Source organism: Lissotriton vulgaris, chromosome 9 (assembly GCF_964263255.1).
Source record: "Lissotriton vulgaris chromosome 9, aLisVul1.2, whole genome shotgun sequence".
Taxonomy (NCBI): Eukaryota; Metazoa; Chordata; class Amphibia; order Caudata; family Salamandridae; genus Lissotriton; species Lissotriton vulgaris.
In genome coordinates, this window is record NC_141697.1 from 288,272,866 (window position 1) to 288,290,861 (window position 17,996).

The 17,996-nt window shown below is 41.0% G+C and overlaps 1 protein-coding gene across 1 annotated transcript; it reads right to left on the bottom strand.

Moving 5' to 3' along the window:
- Nucleotides 1-9,619: 9,619 nt before the first annotated feature.
- On the bottom strand, nt 9,620-17,468 carry LOC147690026 (interferon-induced very large GTPase 1-like). Its single transcript, XM_086936629.1, has one exon. It carries the CDS (start codon nt 17,466-17,468, stop codon nt 10,131-10,133), a length of 7,338 nt encoding a protein of 2,445 aa, XP_086792755.1. The 3' UTR covers nt 9,620-10,130.
- Between the last annotated feature and the right edge of the window lie 528 nt (nt 17,469-17,996).

Consider the following 17,996-nt stretch of genomic DNA (forward strand, 5'->3'; position numbering starts at 1 on the left):
CCTGCGGGCTGTGTGAGACCGCTCTTACCGTGATTCTATACGGTTTGATATTCCTTGCACTGGTGCTTCGAGAGAAATCTAAGACTGGGGAGACAAGATTATAAGTATTAAATGTTGGTGTATTCTCTGGCCAACGTTGCAGGCCAGAGGTAAAGAGGAGATTAGACTGGTCCGCTAGTAGACCAGCCGTCCATAGTGAAGAGGGGTCTCTTACTTAGATCCAGAAAACGTCCGGTCACCGACGTATCTTCAGGGTCAGTCGGCATTTGAAAAGAGCCCGTGTTACCGGGGCTTTTTGAATGTTGTGAATTTATTGCCGTTTCTGCATCCAGGTTGATGGCACTCAAGTATGGGCGCCATCTTTGAGTGGAGTTGGGTTGGAGTGTTCCTATAAGCATGGTGCATGATCAGTGCTGAATCAAGAATAATCGAAGATTATGGTATAAGTGAATAGTTATGCTCTTTCAGACTTAATTCGGTAGAGATAGGTTCAAAAAGTGTCCTGAATAGTTTGAGTGAAAGGACGGTCTAACTCTAGGCGATGCCAGATTGCAAAGACAAGTTGTCTCCTTAAAGGCGGCCATATTGGGTGGTGGTGATTAAAGTGGGGTAAGGATATAACTTCCCAAAACCGATGGTTACCTCCTGGGTACACTTCAGATATAACCTGATGCTGGCAATTCTGATGATAGTGGCCTGTGCTTGGCATGGATTTAGACTGCTTCAGTGGAGTACCCAGAGTAGAGAAATGGGGTAACTACTGTGGCCAGAGCATGAAAGTTGAATTATTAAAAGAATATGAAACCAACTAGGTGTTGTGATAGTAGGGAAAGGTTGATGCGTCAGCCCCCTAACCCAACACTAAGCCGGGTATGGGTATAATGGGAGTCAGTGGTAGGGGAAAACATTTTTTTGTAGTTGTTCTTCCTGGTCATTCATTCCTTGGCCAAACAGACATGCATTTCAGCATCTTTGTTAAGTCCCAGTTTAACTGTGTTGAATTTGAGGAAGAGTTCACTCTCCCTCCTCGGTAGTTTGAGCTTGGGGTCACCTTCTCTTTTTCTGAATGTACAACCTCAATGCCATAGAAGGTGAAACTTTTCTTGTGAGGGTGAGCAATATGGAAGTGATCTGTAAGTAAGGGGCCTGTATTATATTTGTTTATGTTTCTGTAGTGTTCCTGGATGCATGTACAGTGCATGACTCTTAAGAATAGCAGGAGTCCAGCATCATAAAATCCTTTGAGAAAAAAAAGAAAACAACATTAAACTTGGAATTCTTTCACGAAAAAAGAGTGACGATCTTTACTTGTTCTGGCACACTTTCAAGCTCAGCACTAATAATGGGGAAGGGGTCTCGCATTGTCAAGAACAAGTGAACTACAATTATTGAGCTCTAATACTAAAGGGTGGTAAAGGATCAGGACTCACTACCCCCTACTTCAGGAGTAGCAGACCCTGGTAGACAGTAGAGAGAGGACCAGTATAGTGCAAAGAATGACTAAAGACAGGAGGGTCAAGACATGAGCTATCAGATCAAGGAGGTTCAACGAGCCAGAAGCAAAGGACCAGGACAAGTGCTAGCTAGTCCAGGAGACCCTAGATTAGGATGAACAGAAGGGATATAAAGGACGAGGAAGCCAAGGTGCAATGGGACCAGGATCATGAGGGTCAGACTCAGGGGGATCTTAAACCAGGGTGACAAGAACTACGAGAATAACAGTGTCCTGCAACATGGGAACTAGGAGGACCAGTGCCAGAGGGACCAGGCCCAGGACAACCATTAGTAGAAGGACCATAATGGAGGGGACAAGGGTCAGATGGACAGACGCAAGGTGGAACAGGCAAACCAGGAGGACTAGTAGGACTAGGACTGGGGGAACTAGAAAGGTTGTGGAAACCAAGGCTAGTGGGACCAGCACCAGACGACGCGATACATAAGAATCAGACAAAGGAGAACCAGAACTCAGACCAGGACTACATGGACCAGAAGCAGAGGGATTAGGAACAGGGAAACCAGGGGAATGAAATAAACCAAAGGAACAAGACAAGGAGTACTGATGGATGACAATTAGGGTGAGGTGGATGGAAAGGTCTAGGACCAGGAGCCTGTGAAGCAGGAGACCCCTGATCCAAAAGGGCTAGGTGCAAGAATACATGGAAAATATGACCTGAAAGACAAGGAAATACAGGGCCAGGAAGTTCTAAGGCAAGCATAAACCAGAGGTAATGAAACACCAGAACTAGGAAAGGCTAGGATGATCTGTGGTAGGCCATGAGACGTTATTGCAGAACCATGAGGGCTAGGAGCAGGAGGACTAGGGAAAGGAGTACCAGGACCAGATTGGATAAGACTATGAAGATTAGGACAGGAATGGCAATGGGCAGTAGTAGTACCAGGATAGCAGGATAGGGACTAGGAAAACCAGCGGGAACAGTACAGAGGACACGCAGAAGACCAGAGCATGGAGGATTGGGTGAACTGAAGGGATCATGAATGCCTAGAGATTACTCAAATAGGTCAAAGAAGGCCAAGCAGATGAGAACCTAGAGGAGTAGAGAAAATATAACCAAGTGAGCCAAAGCAATCCTTACAGGCAGCAAGATCAAGGTGCGGAGGATCAGATGTACTAAAGCCAACCAATATCTAATCAGCCAATAGGACTGGACAGAGATGGCCACGAAGACCAGGACCAAAATGGCTGGACTCTGACGACCCAAACAAAGACAACCGGGATCAAGAGGGACCCAGAGGGATTTATAATTGGTAGCTGAGGCACTAGCACGGAAAACCACACTTATCACTATTGTCAATAACATTGGGAACCAAATATGTTTTTCCTTGATGCTTAAACAGGGATCAGTCACCACCATGCCTTACAGAGCTACAATCTAAAGTTGTTCGATAACTACATTTAAACAATAAATTCAGCACTCAATACATATTAATAACTCCAATCATAAATCATTGCGGGGATAGAACAAGAATCATGTGAGCGAAAATCTGTCTTTTCAATATCAACAGATTGCAAGAAGATCTGATTGAAACAAATTCTTTGTTGATAATTCGTCAGTTCTGAAAATAGATGTAGCTGGAGCGATTTATCTTTTTGTTGCAGCAGACTTGTCTCGGTCTATTCGAACTTCTTCAGGGCTACTAACTGATATAGAACTAATACACTTTACAAATATATTTATACAAGACTTGATTAAAAACTCACAGACAATGGGGAACTAAGAAATTATACGAATCAGGACTAAGAGGATCAGAACTAATGGGCACATGATCTCGAAAAGGACAAGGACTACGAAAAACAGAAAGAGCATAACCAAGGAGGTGGGATGAGGACACAGTCTATGAGAGCCAGAAGGAAAGGTTCTAAGAGGAACAGGGAACTAAGGACTAGGGGGAGCAGGGAGATCAGGGTAAAGTGTATTAGGACCTTGAGTACCAGGACCTGGAGGAACCCTGGAGGAACAGGGTGAGGAAGAAAAGGAGGATTAGGACCAGGGACATCAGGACTGAGATACCCCACACCCTGGTGGTCCAGCCCAGTGGGCTAAGAACAAGATGGCTAAGAAGATGAGGAACAGAATGACCAGAGCAAGGAGAACGTGATCATTTGACATAGAAGCATGAGGATAAGGAGCAGGAGGATAAGGACTAGATCCTGGAAGACTAGAGCGATTAGGAGCATGATGATTTTGGCCAATAGAACAAGAGGACTGGAATAAGATAAAAAGGTGAGGGGGCAGTACCAAGCATACCAAGATGTACTGATCCAGAAGGACCAGAGCAAGAAGTATCAGAAGGATCAGTACCAAGAGTACCAGGGATAGGCCTCGAATTACCAGGGGGACAATGACCATAGGACAAGAGACAGGTTACCAGGTGACACAAAAAGACTAGAGCCTGAGGGTAGCAGGACCAGGGTGAGGAAGATCTGGCGAACCAGAACAGCTAGAGCCAGGAAGACTAATGAAACTGATCATGGGAGTAAGGTAAGACCAGCACCATAATGACGAGACTCAGAAGAACCCAGACAAAAAGATCCAGGACCAATTTAGCACAGACCATGTACAGTGCTAGAAGAATCACAAGGAAAAGGCACAGGTCCAAGAGGACAAGAGCTAAGAAAGGAAGACCTAAGTGGGCCACAACAGAAGATGGCAGGTGGACTGAGGGGGACAGCAGGACCAGACCAGGAATCGGATGAGCAGGGTCAGATGGATCAGAATGACCAGGTCACGGGATGAGGGTCAAGAGGGTCCGAAATGAAGAGGAAGAGCTTGGAGAAAGAGACTTGGAAGGACAGGGATGACCAGGAGGACCATAACCAAGAGGAATATATTTGCAAATACCCAAGCACGGAAGGCCAGAAACAAAGGCCAATGGACAAAGCACAGGCATGGGGTGCTGCGAACCCCCCCTCCCCCGGATATTGCAGACTGGAAGGCAGACCTGTACGTGTGGCAGGGCGCAGAACAAGTGATCTACAAAGCCAGAGGCGGTCCCAAATAGTGGGAGAAAATATGGGGGGCCTGGCAAGAGTAAGGGAAAAAACTCCCATGGCGAGATGGTCATTGCTTTTTTCCAACATTGGGATTTTGTTTTTGAATTTTTTTTAACATTTTGCTTTACTGCTCAGACATGTTGACCGAGCAGTCTGTCAAACTTTCAATGCACTGACAGGAACCACTGTCACAGTGGTTCCTGCCAATGCAAGAGAAATCCGCTGACCCGCCAGACATCTCTAAATTTGGTGGGCAGGTTCTACTTGTTTAGGATACTCCTGCTTGGAGCCAGGACTATTTCAACTGTTGTGTGAGTCATCACCTAGCCCAAAAGCTGTGTCTATGGTACAGTTAGAAAATAGCCTTTAGAAAGAGAATTTTCCTAAATCAGTTTTGAAACCTCAATCGTGGAACCACATTCCCTTTCTAAATAATTTGTATAAAAGTAGGACTGTGACATGATCGATCAGTAGGTCAAAGAAAGGAGGTTAAAACATGTTTGTAATTAAATCATTGATTAATATATCTCTCTGAGTTTCTTTTCATGTGTGTGTGAAGCCTATATGTCTTTCTCTGATTTACTGATTCTCTGATTCCTTCATGTTCCAATGACATTCAGCTCCATTAATTGTAGTCCTATTGCTTTGCTCATGACTCATTGACAGGCTACTTCTTCTGGCGGCTCGACAGAGATGGGGTTGTCGGACAGCAGACTTTAAACAATCCACCCTGTTTAGGGTAAAACCTGGCTGAAAGGGATAGTGAAAAATAAGGACCTTCCAGTGTGTGGGGCTGTTAGCGTTTTTGTTTTACAAATTAATCTTCCACTTTGGGAGCTTGTTTTTGAAAAACAAACAACCTTTGAAAGGTTTGCAGGCCTGCTATCATGTCTGGGGGTATTGCCTGTCAAACCTTCTCTTAATAGATAAGAACCAACATGACAGCAGTGGCAAATAGTTTATAGTACCTCCACCCTTATGTTTTAAAAAAAAAATCAAATATTTTTCGAGGTAAGACTCTGCATACCATATACCACTCTGGAGTATGTAGCTAAACCAATTTATCTGAGAAACTCCCCCCTCTTCAAGAGTGCACACAAATAAATGCAAGCAATTACTTTCAATTTTTTACAGTTATTTTTAATGCAGGTTTGTTAATGGCAAAATCAGTTTTGGCTCAGTTAATTGATCTCCTAAAGAGCTCACAAAACCTTGACAAGGTTTGGGATTATTTGATCCCTTGATCAGTAGATAAGCATTTCATGTAATCTAAACTAAAAGTAACAAGAAACAATATATAAAGCAGGATTTTCCATCATTCGTAGCGACTGTTATATATAATAGCTACTCCGCCAACATTTTGAAATCAATACATTCTATTGCACACATATTGGTATAGTAAAGAACAGACTCAAACTGGTCAGAGTGGACCACTTTCTTCTTGCGCTGTTCACCATTATTTTTCTCCTTGCAGCTTCATGACATGCTCCTTTCTGTCAGGTACTTCTCAGAGGCGTTGTAGGCAAAGTTACCACTCAAAGTCTTTCTTCGTGATTAATGATACATGTCTATCTATCCATTTGATAAAAAAAGCATAATAAATGCAACTACTAAATAAGCCCATTCAGGCTAAGAGTTCCCAAAAATGTATCCACCAACATTGTCAGCAACAAAGTAAATGTGTCACATTACCTACCACCTTTGGGCAGTGCATGCAGGATTTCACACATCTGGGATGTCATTTGCATTATCAATGGTTAGATTAGACAAAAGTCTGCCTAAGCTTGACCGTATGTCTTTTGTCCAAACTTCAACAACAGATGCCAAAACCTATATGCCCAACAGAGGTTTTCAGCAAATAATGGTAAGCAGCCGAAACACAATAGGTATTCTTGAAAGGGAAGAATCAGCCTCCCGACTCCCCCGTTATATAACAGCACAATTCCTAGGGCATGTGACATTCAGCTTATTCACAACTCATTTCTATACTGTTTTCATAGTGGTGTGAAAACTGACACCAAAACCACCCTTTCTATCAATGAAGCTAATAAGCCAGTACAGAAATATATTTGCATGGTAGGAAATATTTCCAATCATGGGTAACGGTGGAAATTGAAAGACTTCTCATGCAAGTGATGATGGGTCTGACACCATGAATGTCTCCAATAGTGGCCATCCACAAAAGGGACTTGCAAAATCAGCAACTATACAGTGTGGCAACTTGAAAAGAAAGGCACCTCGGGTCACACCTTTTTTACATGTTCAACCAACGGCATGTGGTAGGCAGGTTCTCCAAACCCAACCTATGTAGGGCTACCGTCAATCTGAAGTGGATGCGCAACCATGCTACACAACCACATTTTCCACTCATCTGGGTATATACCATTATGAACATCTGACATCTGTCATATCACTGAAGGAGGTGTGCATGGCATTCCAGAAAGGTGAAAGTGCCCTTACATTTTCCTAATGCATATGCAGCAGACATACACTGAAATACTTTTACACATATACTGGGAGAAAGGGATGCATTCAAACCCTCAGAAAGTGCAAAGACACCTATGGCGGCCATTTCAGTAATCTTAGGAGTGGCCATCTGTTGTTCTAGGTACATCAAATCCTGTGTCACCTCAAGTTCGCCCCTGAGGAATATAGAAAACAGAGCAGAACATTTGACTGGCTACTTGAATGTCAAGTTGTGTTTTGGAAGGAATAAAAGAGTTGAAGAATATAGATTTATCCAGAACTGTGCACAGAACTCATGGTCAGTGCCTGCCCATTGGGAACGGGAGAATGTCGACCCAGCACAGCTTGACAGCTGTTAGGTTTGTGAGCACTGCCATCTGTTCATACAGGGATAGACCCTCAAAGATGCTGCTCTCCCCCCCCCCCATGTAAAGCTTGCTGGAATACAACCTCAAAACAATGAACAAACTAGAAAATAATACAGGTCTACACAATACATGAGTAGGAATCCACTGCTTTGAACAAGTGACCAATTATCAATAGCCGAGGAGTAACTAAATTTTGTATTACAACAGTAATCCCTGAGAATACATCATTGGCATAGTGGAAATGCCAAGGAAAGATATTACACTATAAAAAGTGCAATAATTAAAAAGTGGAAGTAGAAGCATTTTAATGATGCCAGGAAGTGCCTTAATATGAGCTAGGTGAATGAATGGAGTATTTTCAGTAAGTGAATGAGTAATTGTCTACGAACAAGGATACGGTCATAATCTGTAGCAAGTGGATCATAATAACTAAGAATTTGGATCAGCAAACTGTGAATATTGTGCCTGATGGCAACTGAGTTATGACTGTCACAAAAAGATCTCTTAGAGGAAACATGTGATTCCCAAAGATGGACACCATGGGCAAAGACACAAAAAGATAAGTAACACTTGTCCCTATAAATAGCAAACTACTGTGTTCTGAAGCTGTGCAGACTTCTAACCCGCCAAAAGCTTAGTGAAGGTCTCTGGCAGATCCCTTCTTTGGGTGAGTGAACTTTCGATGTAGCCCTTTGGTCATCATGGGCTAATGATTGTTTTCCTTAGTCACTGAAATGCTGTCCACAGTTGTGACACTAGATGTGATATTAATGCGGTGGGGTGCCCTGAGCATCATTAAAATGGACCATTGTCCACTGTTTAATGCCTAGGAATTTGCTACTTTTTTCAAATACATGGGACTGACCTAAAGGAAGATTATACACTTGCGGCGCCAGACATATGAATTATTGGACAGGTTCATGGGAATGGTCAAGATATTAAATTAAAGGTCTGCCATAGCAGTATTTTATTTACCCTGAGAAACTATAGAAACACGTCACTTCACTCCATAGGTGATTCTCTCACCTACTGTTTTGAGGCCTTGCATGAACACGCATCCCATAAGGACCCTTGGTGAACCTAATATAATTGCAAGGATTGTTAAGAGACAAAGAAGTAAATGAAAGCCTATGGGGACAGAAGAAGATGTGTTTGTGTATTCAGCATTATGACAGGGAAAACCTACAATACAATCCATTTGGTCACTGAACAGAAGTGACTGCCTTTCATTAAAAATGGGGAGGAGCTCCAGTCAGCAGGAGGCGCAATGCTTAAGAGAGAGAGACCATAGAAAAATGTATATTGCATTAGTTTTATCACTCTTTTCTGAGGACTAAATGATCAATACTTGATGTGATTCAACCTTACTGGCTATGGTTAATGTCACCTACGTTTTTAAAAATGTTATATTGGTCGTCACAATTTTTTTTACAAGGTTGATAAGTATGATGATGAAGTGCCTAAACGAAGAACCTCATGAAGGCCCTTACGAGTACCACAAAGAGTCTAATAAGCATATGTATATAGGCTATATTTGCTCTGAAACAGAGCAGTGAAGGTAAGGGCATGGCTGGATGACAGCAAACCTGGTGCTTTATATCTCGAAAGTGAAGTGCAGGCCTCAAGCTTAGGTGTGGTTTAAATATCTATGTAGGGAAGAAAATACCAAAACATTTGTAGGGCTATTCTATCACCCCTTCTTTTTTTCCCGGGAGGTTCCAATTTATTTTTCCCTTATTGGATCAATGTGGGAGGAGGCACACAAAGGTATCTCAGATCAGCCCCTTTACCAAGCACCTGGCATGTGGCAGTAAAAATTAAGTGTGGAAGTGTAGTTGCTGCAACAAGGGGTGATATCTCATGGCTGTCCCATTTAAAATAGGACCTCTTATCTAGATAAAATGGAGCCCATTCAAATGATTTTTTCTAATGCATGTATATGTTTGCAAACATCATGTGCATTGGTTTTGCAATAATGAATATGAACACTGAGTGTGCAAGAACTGGAGACTGGTCATGTTGCCTCAGAGACTATGTTGGTGTCTGTCTTCCTGTGCCACTGTTTGTGTCTGTACATCCCTGTCACAATGTAAGTATTCAGTTCTTCCTTTCCCAGGGTTCATGTATCACTATGTATGTATCATGTTTTCCTACCTGAGTGTGTGTCAATTTTTCCCAGGTCCATGTCTTTAAAATGTTATTTCACCATTTTCATTCCACTGCAATTGTTTGAATTGAAAGGTTGCACTGATCTTTGCAGGCCGTCAGACAATGATCATATTGAAACTGTAGGAGTCTTGTGGCACCAGGCAATGATATATTATTCAGGGTCAGACGGCAGCTACATGAAAGGTCTGTTATGCCAAATGGAAATGTCTTCCTTAATTGCAATCTAGCCTAGGTAACCCAAATAATTAAATAGGCAATTTTTTAAAGGTAAGGACAATGAAAAAGTAATTATAAATGTTATTAAAAGATTTACAAGTGTTCAAATTCCTCATTTTCCCGATATTGTTGGTTGAAAACTAAATGTTATAATCCCTTTACACCTGACCATGCACAACATATGCATATGTAACGTAGAAATACATGTGTGTTCACAAAGTGCCTCATCCTGCAGGTCAACAAATCAGCAACCAGAACACAGAGAAAAGTAATTCTGAGATATGTCTTTGACCATTTCTTAGAATCTGCACCAAAAGCCTTCAGAAGAGGGTAAACAATAAATGGGTACTATGCTTGTAAATGTGTCTGCAATGGATTTCTATTTTTATTTCTATATTCTATAACTCTTTTAATTCTGCAATCACATTCTCCTTTCTGATCATGGTCCAAGAACCAGGAATTGTACCCTTCTCTGCAAATTTTCCACCATAATCTTGTTCCAGTATTGTTTGGAAGTGGTGTATGTACCATTTCCAGTAGGATTGGCTTGAGGTGTCTGGCATAATGCTCCAATTTGCATACGCCAGTCCTGCTTGTCGGTAATTCCTATAAGGAATTTGTATTTTGTCACTGAGAACTAGGAGACAGTTACTTGCCACAAGAGTGGAACAGATGTCAGTGACCAAATTATCAGTTTGATACCACTGAATTCCACTGACAGCCTGAGGACGATGGTAATGAACACTGTGGTCACCATCATGACCGGAGACTGTGTTAGTACAAATAGCCTTGCAGAAGGGACACTGCTCCCAGCACCCACATAGCTGCTTTGCCAATATTTCATGTGGCTTCACGCGAAATGTCTTCAGGCTAACTGTACCAAACCCCTGTTTTAGACATTTAACCCGGCTTTCCCATGTTTTACACATTGCTTCTTTAAGAAACTCAAAGTCCTTAATTTGCTGATGTTCAATTCCTTTCAGGTCATTTCGTGAAATGTTTAGGTCATCTCCAAGTTTTCTGCAAAGTGCATCCAACCACAATGAGGCGCTGTTACTCTCATTTCCATTTCTGTCTTTGACCACCTGTGTGGCTTCACCAATGGCTGAAATAATGAGGTTTTGAAAAGAATCTAATGTGATGCTCAATATATTTTTCAGCCTTTGATTTTCTTTATCTGTGCAATAATCTTGAACACAGGTTTCAATGAAAGTCTCAAAAAAATCCTTTGAGAAATGAATGTACCGCCTGTATTGTTCAAAGTCTTCCTTCTCTGCTAGATATATTAGAATGTGTTTTTCCAATTTTGCTCTGTTGCCATTGAATGCTGGGTAGTCGGATCGCATCAAATCTGCAACTTTGAGAGCCGCCACATCATAGACTGCATGCTGGACAGCTTCTTCAATCTTGCTGCTCAAAAACTCAGAAAACGTAGTGATGGATGTTGCTCCTTCACAAGATATCTTAAAACAATTAAAGAAATCACCTCTCTTACTTTCGAGATAGGCCACAGGATCATTTGATAACTGGAACTCTTTGTGAATAATAATGAACTTCTGAGCTGCAATGTTGCATAGGTACAGTGATAAATCAATTTGATAAGCTACAGTTAGCTTGAAATTGGAGTTATTGGATGTGTTTTGCACCTCATTACTTATTACATTCAATATCTCATGTATGTAGTGCTCATTGTAATCCATTTTTTGTTGTCGTTTAGTTTCAGTATAGTCACGAACAAATTTTTCTAGGTGTTCTTTTTTTTGTATTATGCATACATTATCCTGATTACTAAAAGTCTTCCAAATCATACACCTATTCCTCTTCATTTGAACATGCTCAGAAACATCAAGGCAAAAGCCTGTCCTCTTCGAGGCATCTTTAACCTTGGCTATTATGTTAGGATCCTGCCTAAAATGACCCAAAATAGCATTTTCTACATCAACCATGATATTAGGGTGCTCGGTGGAAGGGGCACTAGAAGATACTTCAGCGACCCACTGAATCCACAACTCGTTAAAATTATCTGCAAGTTTTTTTTCATCCAGTGCTTCATGTTTTAATTTCAATGCTAAGTCTTTGCTTTTTTTAAACAAATTGTCTTCATACTCAGACTTCTTTTGGTCCAATTTACTTTGACCTTTTTTAAATCGAATCAATTCTCCACATTTAGTTTTTATTTCTTCAATAAGGTCTTGTTTAAGAACTTGTAGCCTATTTTCCACATGGACTCTCCATTGGACGAGTATATCATAATCCCTATCCCGAGTAAAATATACGTCCAGGTCCTTCTTAATGCTATCGTAATTTTCCTGAACTTGCTCTTCAATATGAACATTCTCAATTTGGCTAAGATCGCCATTCTTAATTCGGTTGTTGTATTTATTCTGGACATTCAGTATGTGGCTTCTTATCTGCCAGCTCCAGTCATTGAACTTTGTTTCAAGTTTGCTGTATGCAGAGATTTCCAAAGTATTCTTGAAGCTAAAAACAAAATTTTCATTTAACAATGCCTTCCAAAGGTCTTGAATGCGCCAACTTAACTGTGATATGGTTAAAATTCTAGATTGTGATTCTTTTTGTGCAGTATTTAAAATCTGGGATCTAAGTTCCTGAACATTTTGACTGTATTTTGGGTTGAGAGGTGCCATTGGTGGATTTCCTTCCCATAGATGTGAAAAGTTATAAATGTGGCTATTGGCATCAAATGTAATAACATCGCTGAAGCAAGTCACATCACAAAGCTCTTGCTGCGCTGCAGTGCGAGTCATTTCATCCAGTTTTTGCTGAAGGCGTCTTCTACTCTCCATGTTTTTATCACTGGCTTCTAAGTCGCCCACATTTTGATGAACAAACAAACAGCTTGGGGAGAGTTTCACTTGTTTCATTCTTAAAAAGGCCTGGACAGCAATTTGAAGGATATCCTGAATTTCAGAAGGATTTTCTCCATAGATGTTTATTAAAGTCATATTGCCGAGACCAATGACAAAGGTCGCTAGCTCGTTGTCATGATTAAGTGTTGATTTATTGGCTAATTCAGTGGCCCTGAGCCCTTCTGTGTCAACCACTAAAATAAAATCAAAACCCAAATCCTGCCGTAGATCATGATCTACTTTAACTAATTGGATAAATGCTCCACGAGTGCATCTTCCAGCACTGACAGCAAACTGCAGACCAAACATTGTGTTTAGTAAAGTTGACTTTCCCGTACTCTGGACTCCAAGCACAGACAGAACAAACAACTTTTTATCTCCTATTTTTTTAATTAATTCATCTAGTACAGTTCTAATCCATTTAAGTGGAACATATGAGGCATCACCATCCATCAACTCAATGGGGAACCCATGAGCCATCAAGTTTGCAGCAATTTGTGGAAGCGTGTTCAGATCATCATACCTTCCAAGCAATGCATCCAGTGCCTCATAGATCTGCCCCACTTCCCTCAATAGATGTTCAAGCCCAAACATTGAAGCGTTGATTTTGCTGGATAGTATTTCTAAATCTTTGTACACTGCATTATTTAAATTGCTGCCCTTTCCCTTTTCCTCAAGAATTGTGGACCACAAAACGTGGTATTGTTGACGAAGGTCCAAAAGCTGATCAGAGCTCAGGTCATATAAAAGCACCTTTAACCAATGCAGAAAATACAGATTTTCTTTATTTGAATGGGACTGTAATATTGTGATTAGTGACATCAGTAGATCATTAAGAGGATATGCTCTTTCGACTTGGGCCTTGCGTATGGCATTCTTTTCAGATTCAATGTCACTTACATGTTCCTCAATGCTTCGGTTTCCTTTATGTCTCAAGCGTGTAAGCTCTTTGTCTTTCTCACACCATCTGTGCCACAAACTTCCTTGAAGAGGAAGCAACTGTTCTTTCACATCCCCTACTTTTGTATCATCTAGGAGACACATCAGCGTTTTAGCTAGTTCAAGGCCTTCACTACATTCCTCTGTGTCCTCATCTACAAGGAATCCATGTTGCTGTGCAACACTTGCCCATTCATCTACAGTGCACTTGTATTTCATTGGCTGATCTAGAGTGCAGGACTCAACAGAGGTAGATAACAAACTATTAATCACTGAAACTAGTTCATCAATTAGTTCAGATTCATTCCTGTTCTTGAGAGCAATTTTAACCACATTTCTGACTCGTACAGAAGGACAATTTTCCAAGTCAACGCAGAGGCAAATTAATGGTTTTGGAGATCCCACAAGCTCTCTCAGTATTTGACTATCCATTGAACTTTTGTCAGAACTTGAAAAAAGGATTACATTGACAGCTGAAATTTGTTGCAAGAAGCTAGTTTGCTTTACATGTTCTAGTGCATCCCCATGAAGATTAGTAAATGCAATACATTGGTGAAATTGGTCATCCTCTTTCCCACTTGGGCAATACCAGAAGATTTCTGCAACACCTGCCATTAAGACAGAGTTGCTTCTGCTTCCGCGACAGTGCCGATGGAAAAAGATATTATGACTGTGTTCACTCAGCAAAGTATTCATGAGCTGAGATTTAGAATTTTCAGACCTCCCCATTCTAAAGAATGAAACCATAGGAGTGGCAGCCCCAGATATGATTCTGTCACTGTGTTTTTTATTTCTTGATGTCATTTTAAATATCTTACTTTTCTGCATATAGACTTGCCTAAAAGACCAAAGAGGGAATTCAACCTTTGAAGTGGAGGGGTTTGGCACCAAAAATGGTAATGCAAATTGACAAATGGAAAGCTTCATTGCAATCCACTGCCTCAGAAAGTCATCAGCACAGTGATATATTGCCATTTGCACATCCATAGGGTGCACAGGTGCCTGTTTTGCAATAGGCGTTTCCTGTGACCTTTTGGGGAAACCAAAAAGGTCTTCCATAATATCCGAGTTTTCATCGGGAGGGCATATTTCTTCAGCGGCGGTGACATAACAGTGTCCTTCATGAGTGATTGGCCTACAAATCATATCCCTTGCACGGTAGTCCATTACCATGAGCTTCTGTAGAAAAAAAAAAGGAAGTTCACTGTCGTTGAGCGACTGGTTTCTTGAGGCTTGAAGAGTGTACCGGTTTATAACGTGCACATGCTCTTGTGTCATTTTCATTGGGTAGTAATTTTCTAGCCCAAGCTTTTGTATCAAGTCAGAAATGTCTTTATTTTTTATAACTGCTGGCATTTCAACAATTGTGGTGCCATCGCTATCCATTTCAGAAGTGGGTATGGTAACTGCTCTAGAGATGCTGTTTAATTGTCCTACTAATCTTTCCTTGATTAGCACATCTTCCGCTTCCTCATAGTTTCCTAAAACGAGGTTGTGCAAGTCTTTCTCAAGCAATTTCAGATCATTGCATTGGTCATGTTTCTGAACAACATCAGACACTTCCATTGAGACATAATCTTTAATATGATCCATCATGAAACCCAACCGCTCTTTTTTCTGTTTTGGGGTAACTTCCTTGGAATCAACTGCTACTGTTAAACCTGTCAAGAGGAGGAATGTGTGAGCTCTATAAGCACTCTGATTCTTAAGACTCAAGTATTCTTTGTGTGCATCCTGCATTTCATTGAGCATGAAGTCAATTTCAGAGCATCCCAAAAGGTACGGAAAACAACTTATTTCCAGAGAGTAGCCCAATGGAAGCACAAATGAAAGTAGTAAGAGTTCAAGGTCCTTTTCCTCTGTGGCTCTAAGAGCTTTCAATAAAGAGTACAGAGAAAGACCTATATTACATGTGGACTTTACCTGAGCTTCATGCACTGCCTCAATGCAGTAGTGGGAACTAAACCTGGTTTCTTGTAAGGCTCTTTTTTCTTCTTGTAAAACATGAATAAACTGATCAAAACTAGCGATGTACATTCTCTTTTGTTCATTTTGAGACTGGTAAACCCACCTAATTATAGAGGAATATCTATAAGCATTTTCAGAGGAATAGACGTCATAATCTACTAGGCAGCGCACTTGAGTTTTGAGAAAGACAGTTTGAATTTCAGGCAACGTTTCATACATTTTCATCACTTTGGTCAAGAAAGCTGGAAGGGCTTTGCTAGAGAGACATTCATTAATCCAAGTACTATAGTTTTTTGTTTTTTCATTGAGCTTCTGTTTAAAGTCTATCAGTTTCTTCAACTGCTCATCGGGATCTGTAACCTCCCAGGATTCAACCTCTCTTAGGAATGCTCGCGCTTCTTCTACTGCACTTGCAAGCTCCTCACCAAACAGCAATTTAACATTTTGCTTTGTTATTATTTTATAGGCCTCCATAAGACCTTTTGCTACTTGATGAACATCTTTAAAATCTTTCCTATGACTTTCCAGGATTATGTCCCACACTGGTAGCAGGTTAAATCCTCGGTCAATTACACACCATGTTTTATTACTAGACACAAGCCCAGATTTCCACTGTGCCAGAGAATCCACTTCAACAGGACCCCCAGTCTTGGAGACGGACAGTTGAATTTTTTTCCGAATAGATTCAGTACCTTTTCCTTGGAAAAATGACTTTGATTTGGAATTAGACACACCCACTCCAGCTACTGCACTAGCACTGAAGCCACTGAAGCTGGCTCCCACATAAATGTTAAGAGTCTTGGTTGCTATTCTTTTCATCTCTTCTAGATCTTCAGCCTTGAAGCCCTCAGCGGAAGCTTTCCACGTATATATCCCACCAAGATGGAAAGGGCCCATGTCAACATGTGACCCAAATGTAGAGAAAAACTTCCCATACCTAACAGAAATCATCTGAAGTTTGTCTTGTTTGGTAGTGTGACCTAGTAGTGCCTCAATTTTCTTTAGCTCACATAATGCTGCAGCGGAAAGTCTTACCTGATGTTTTTGGAAGAAACAAGAGGCAAGTGGAATGTAGTTGTATTTTGTGGTACAAATGTAAGTACTCTCAGTTGTCAATTTTCTCTTTTTATCAGATTCTGAAGCTCTGCTAGTTTCAAGTGAAACACCCAAATATCCAACTTTGGCCTTGCAGCAGACACTAAATCCTAGACTTTCTATGACTTTAGTGAATGTTGATTCTGATGTGGAGGATAAAAACTCCTTTGTCTGAAATGCAGGCCCTTTGTCTGGACCAAAGAGGCTGAAATTCTCTGGAATGCTAATTAGATGATCTCGCTTTTCTAAAATATCCTCCAGTTTATGAGTCTTGTATATCCCTTCCAGAATTCGTCCCCCTGATGTCCATTGTAAAAAGTCTCTATCGTCTAGATTTTCACTTGAAGACAAAGAACCATCTGCAAGTGTTAACTCTTTGTGCAGACCTTGTATGACATCAATAAGAGTGCCCCCAGACGGAGGCCAACATTCTTTAGGAATGCTCATCACCACTCTCAGGTTCTCCAGTTTCCTTTTAACCTCTTCATCATCTTGGCTTTTGCCCAGAGTCTGCATTTCTTTCAACTCTGTCAGTGTCACCTTTGCCTGCTCGTGAGCCTTTTTCATCGTTTCTGAGCAGTCTTCTTGCAGTTTCTTCAGAATTACTTTACTGTCTGGGATTCCGAAAACTTTTTTCAATGCCTGCTTCTCCCAAGGATGCTTTACATATGGTTCTAGCTTCAGATAGTCTTCATGAGTTACGTGTTTTATAGCTTGAGCACTGGTCACCCCAAGTGCCTTTTCCAGCTTAGGAAGCCAGTACACTCTATCCAGACCCTCATCTTCAAGGATCTTCTCAAACTGCTGATGCCCAGTATCTTCCAGGACCAGATGGCCAGGAGGCTCCTTCTCCTCAGGCAACATTCCTGAAATAAAGGACAACAATGTCTTCAGAAGCAAAGCACAAGACATGTATGTCGTTTCAGTTCAGTCAGGTTGGATATTGTTTCAAAGAAATTAATAGCGGGAACAGGTTAGGGGGTGGAATGGTAGAAAGCGGGATTGAGGCAAATCTCTCATATCAGTTGCATGGAGAATATCTTGATTACCTTACAGTAAAGAGGACAGTCTTCACAATTTACATACCTGTAATTGGAGTTCATATCTAGCCCACATATGTAACATTTAATGGGGGTCTTTAACAAAAAAAAAAAGTCTGTCACTCCAGTGGAGATCAGCATATGTTTGATCCAAGAAGAAAGTGCAATAGTCTGCTTCTTGTGCAGGCATAACAATAACCTCTCACTCAAGCACCTAGGGTCTTTTTGTAGAATATCCTCTCCTGCAGTATTTAGTGAATGAATGGCTTTATTGCGATATAAAAATATCATAAAAGCAGATACAACAATTTTAAAATCATGTAAAAACAAATGCATTCTATTTACACCGATA

Coding starts and splice junctions, on each gene's coding strand:
- LOC147690026 (XM_086936629.1), bottom strand. CDS start 17,468: ATGTTGCCTGAGGAGAAGGAGCCTCCTGGCCATCTGGTCCTGGAAGAT.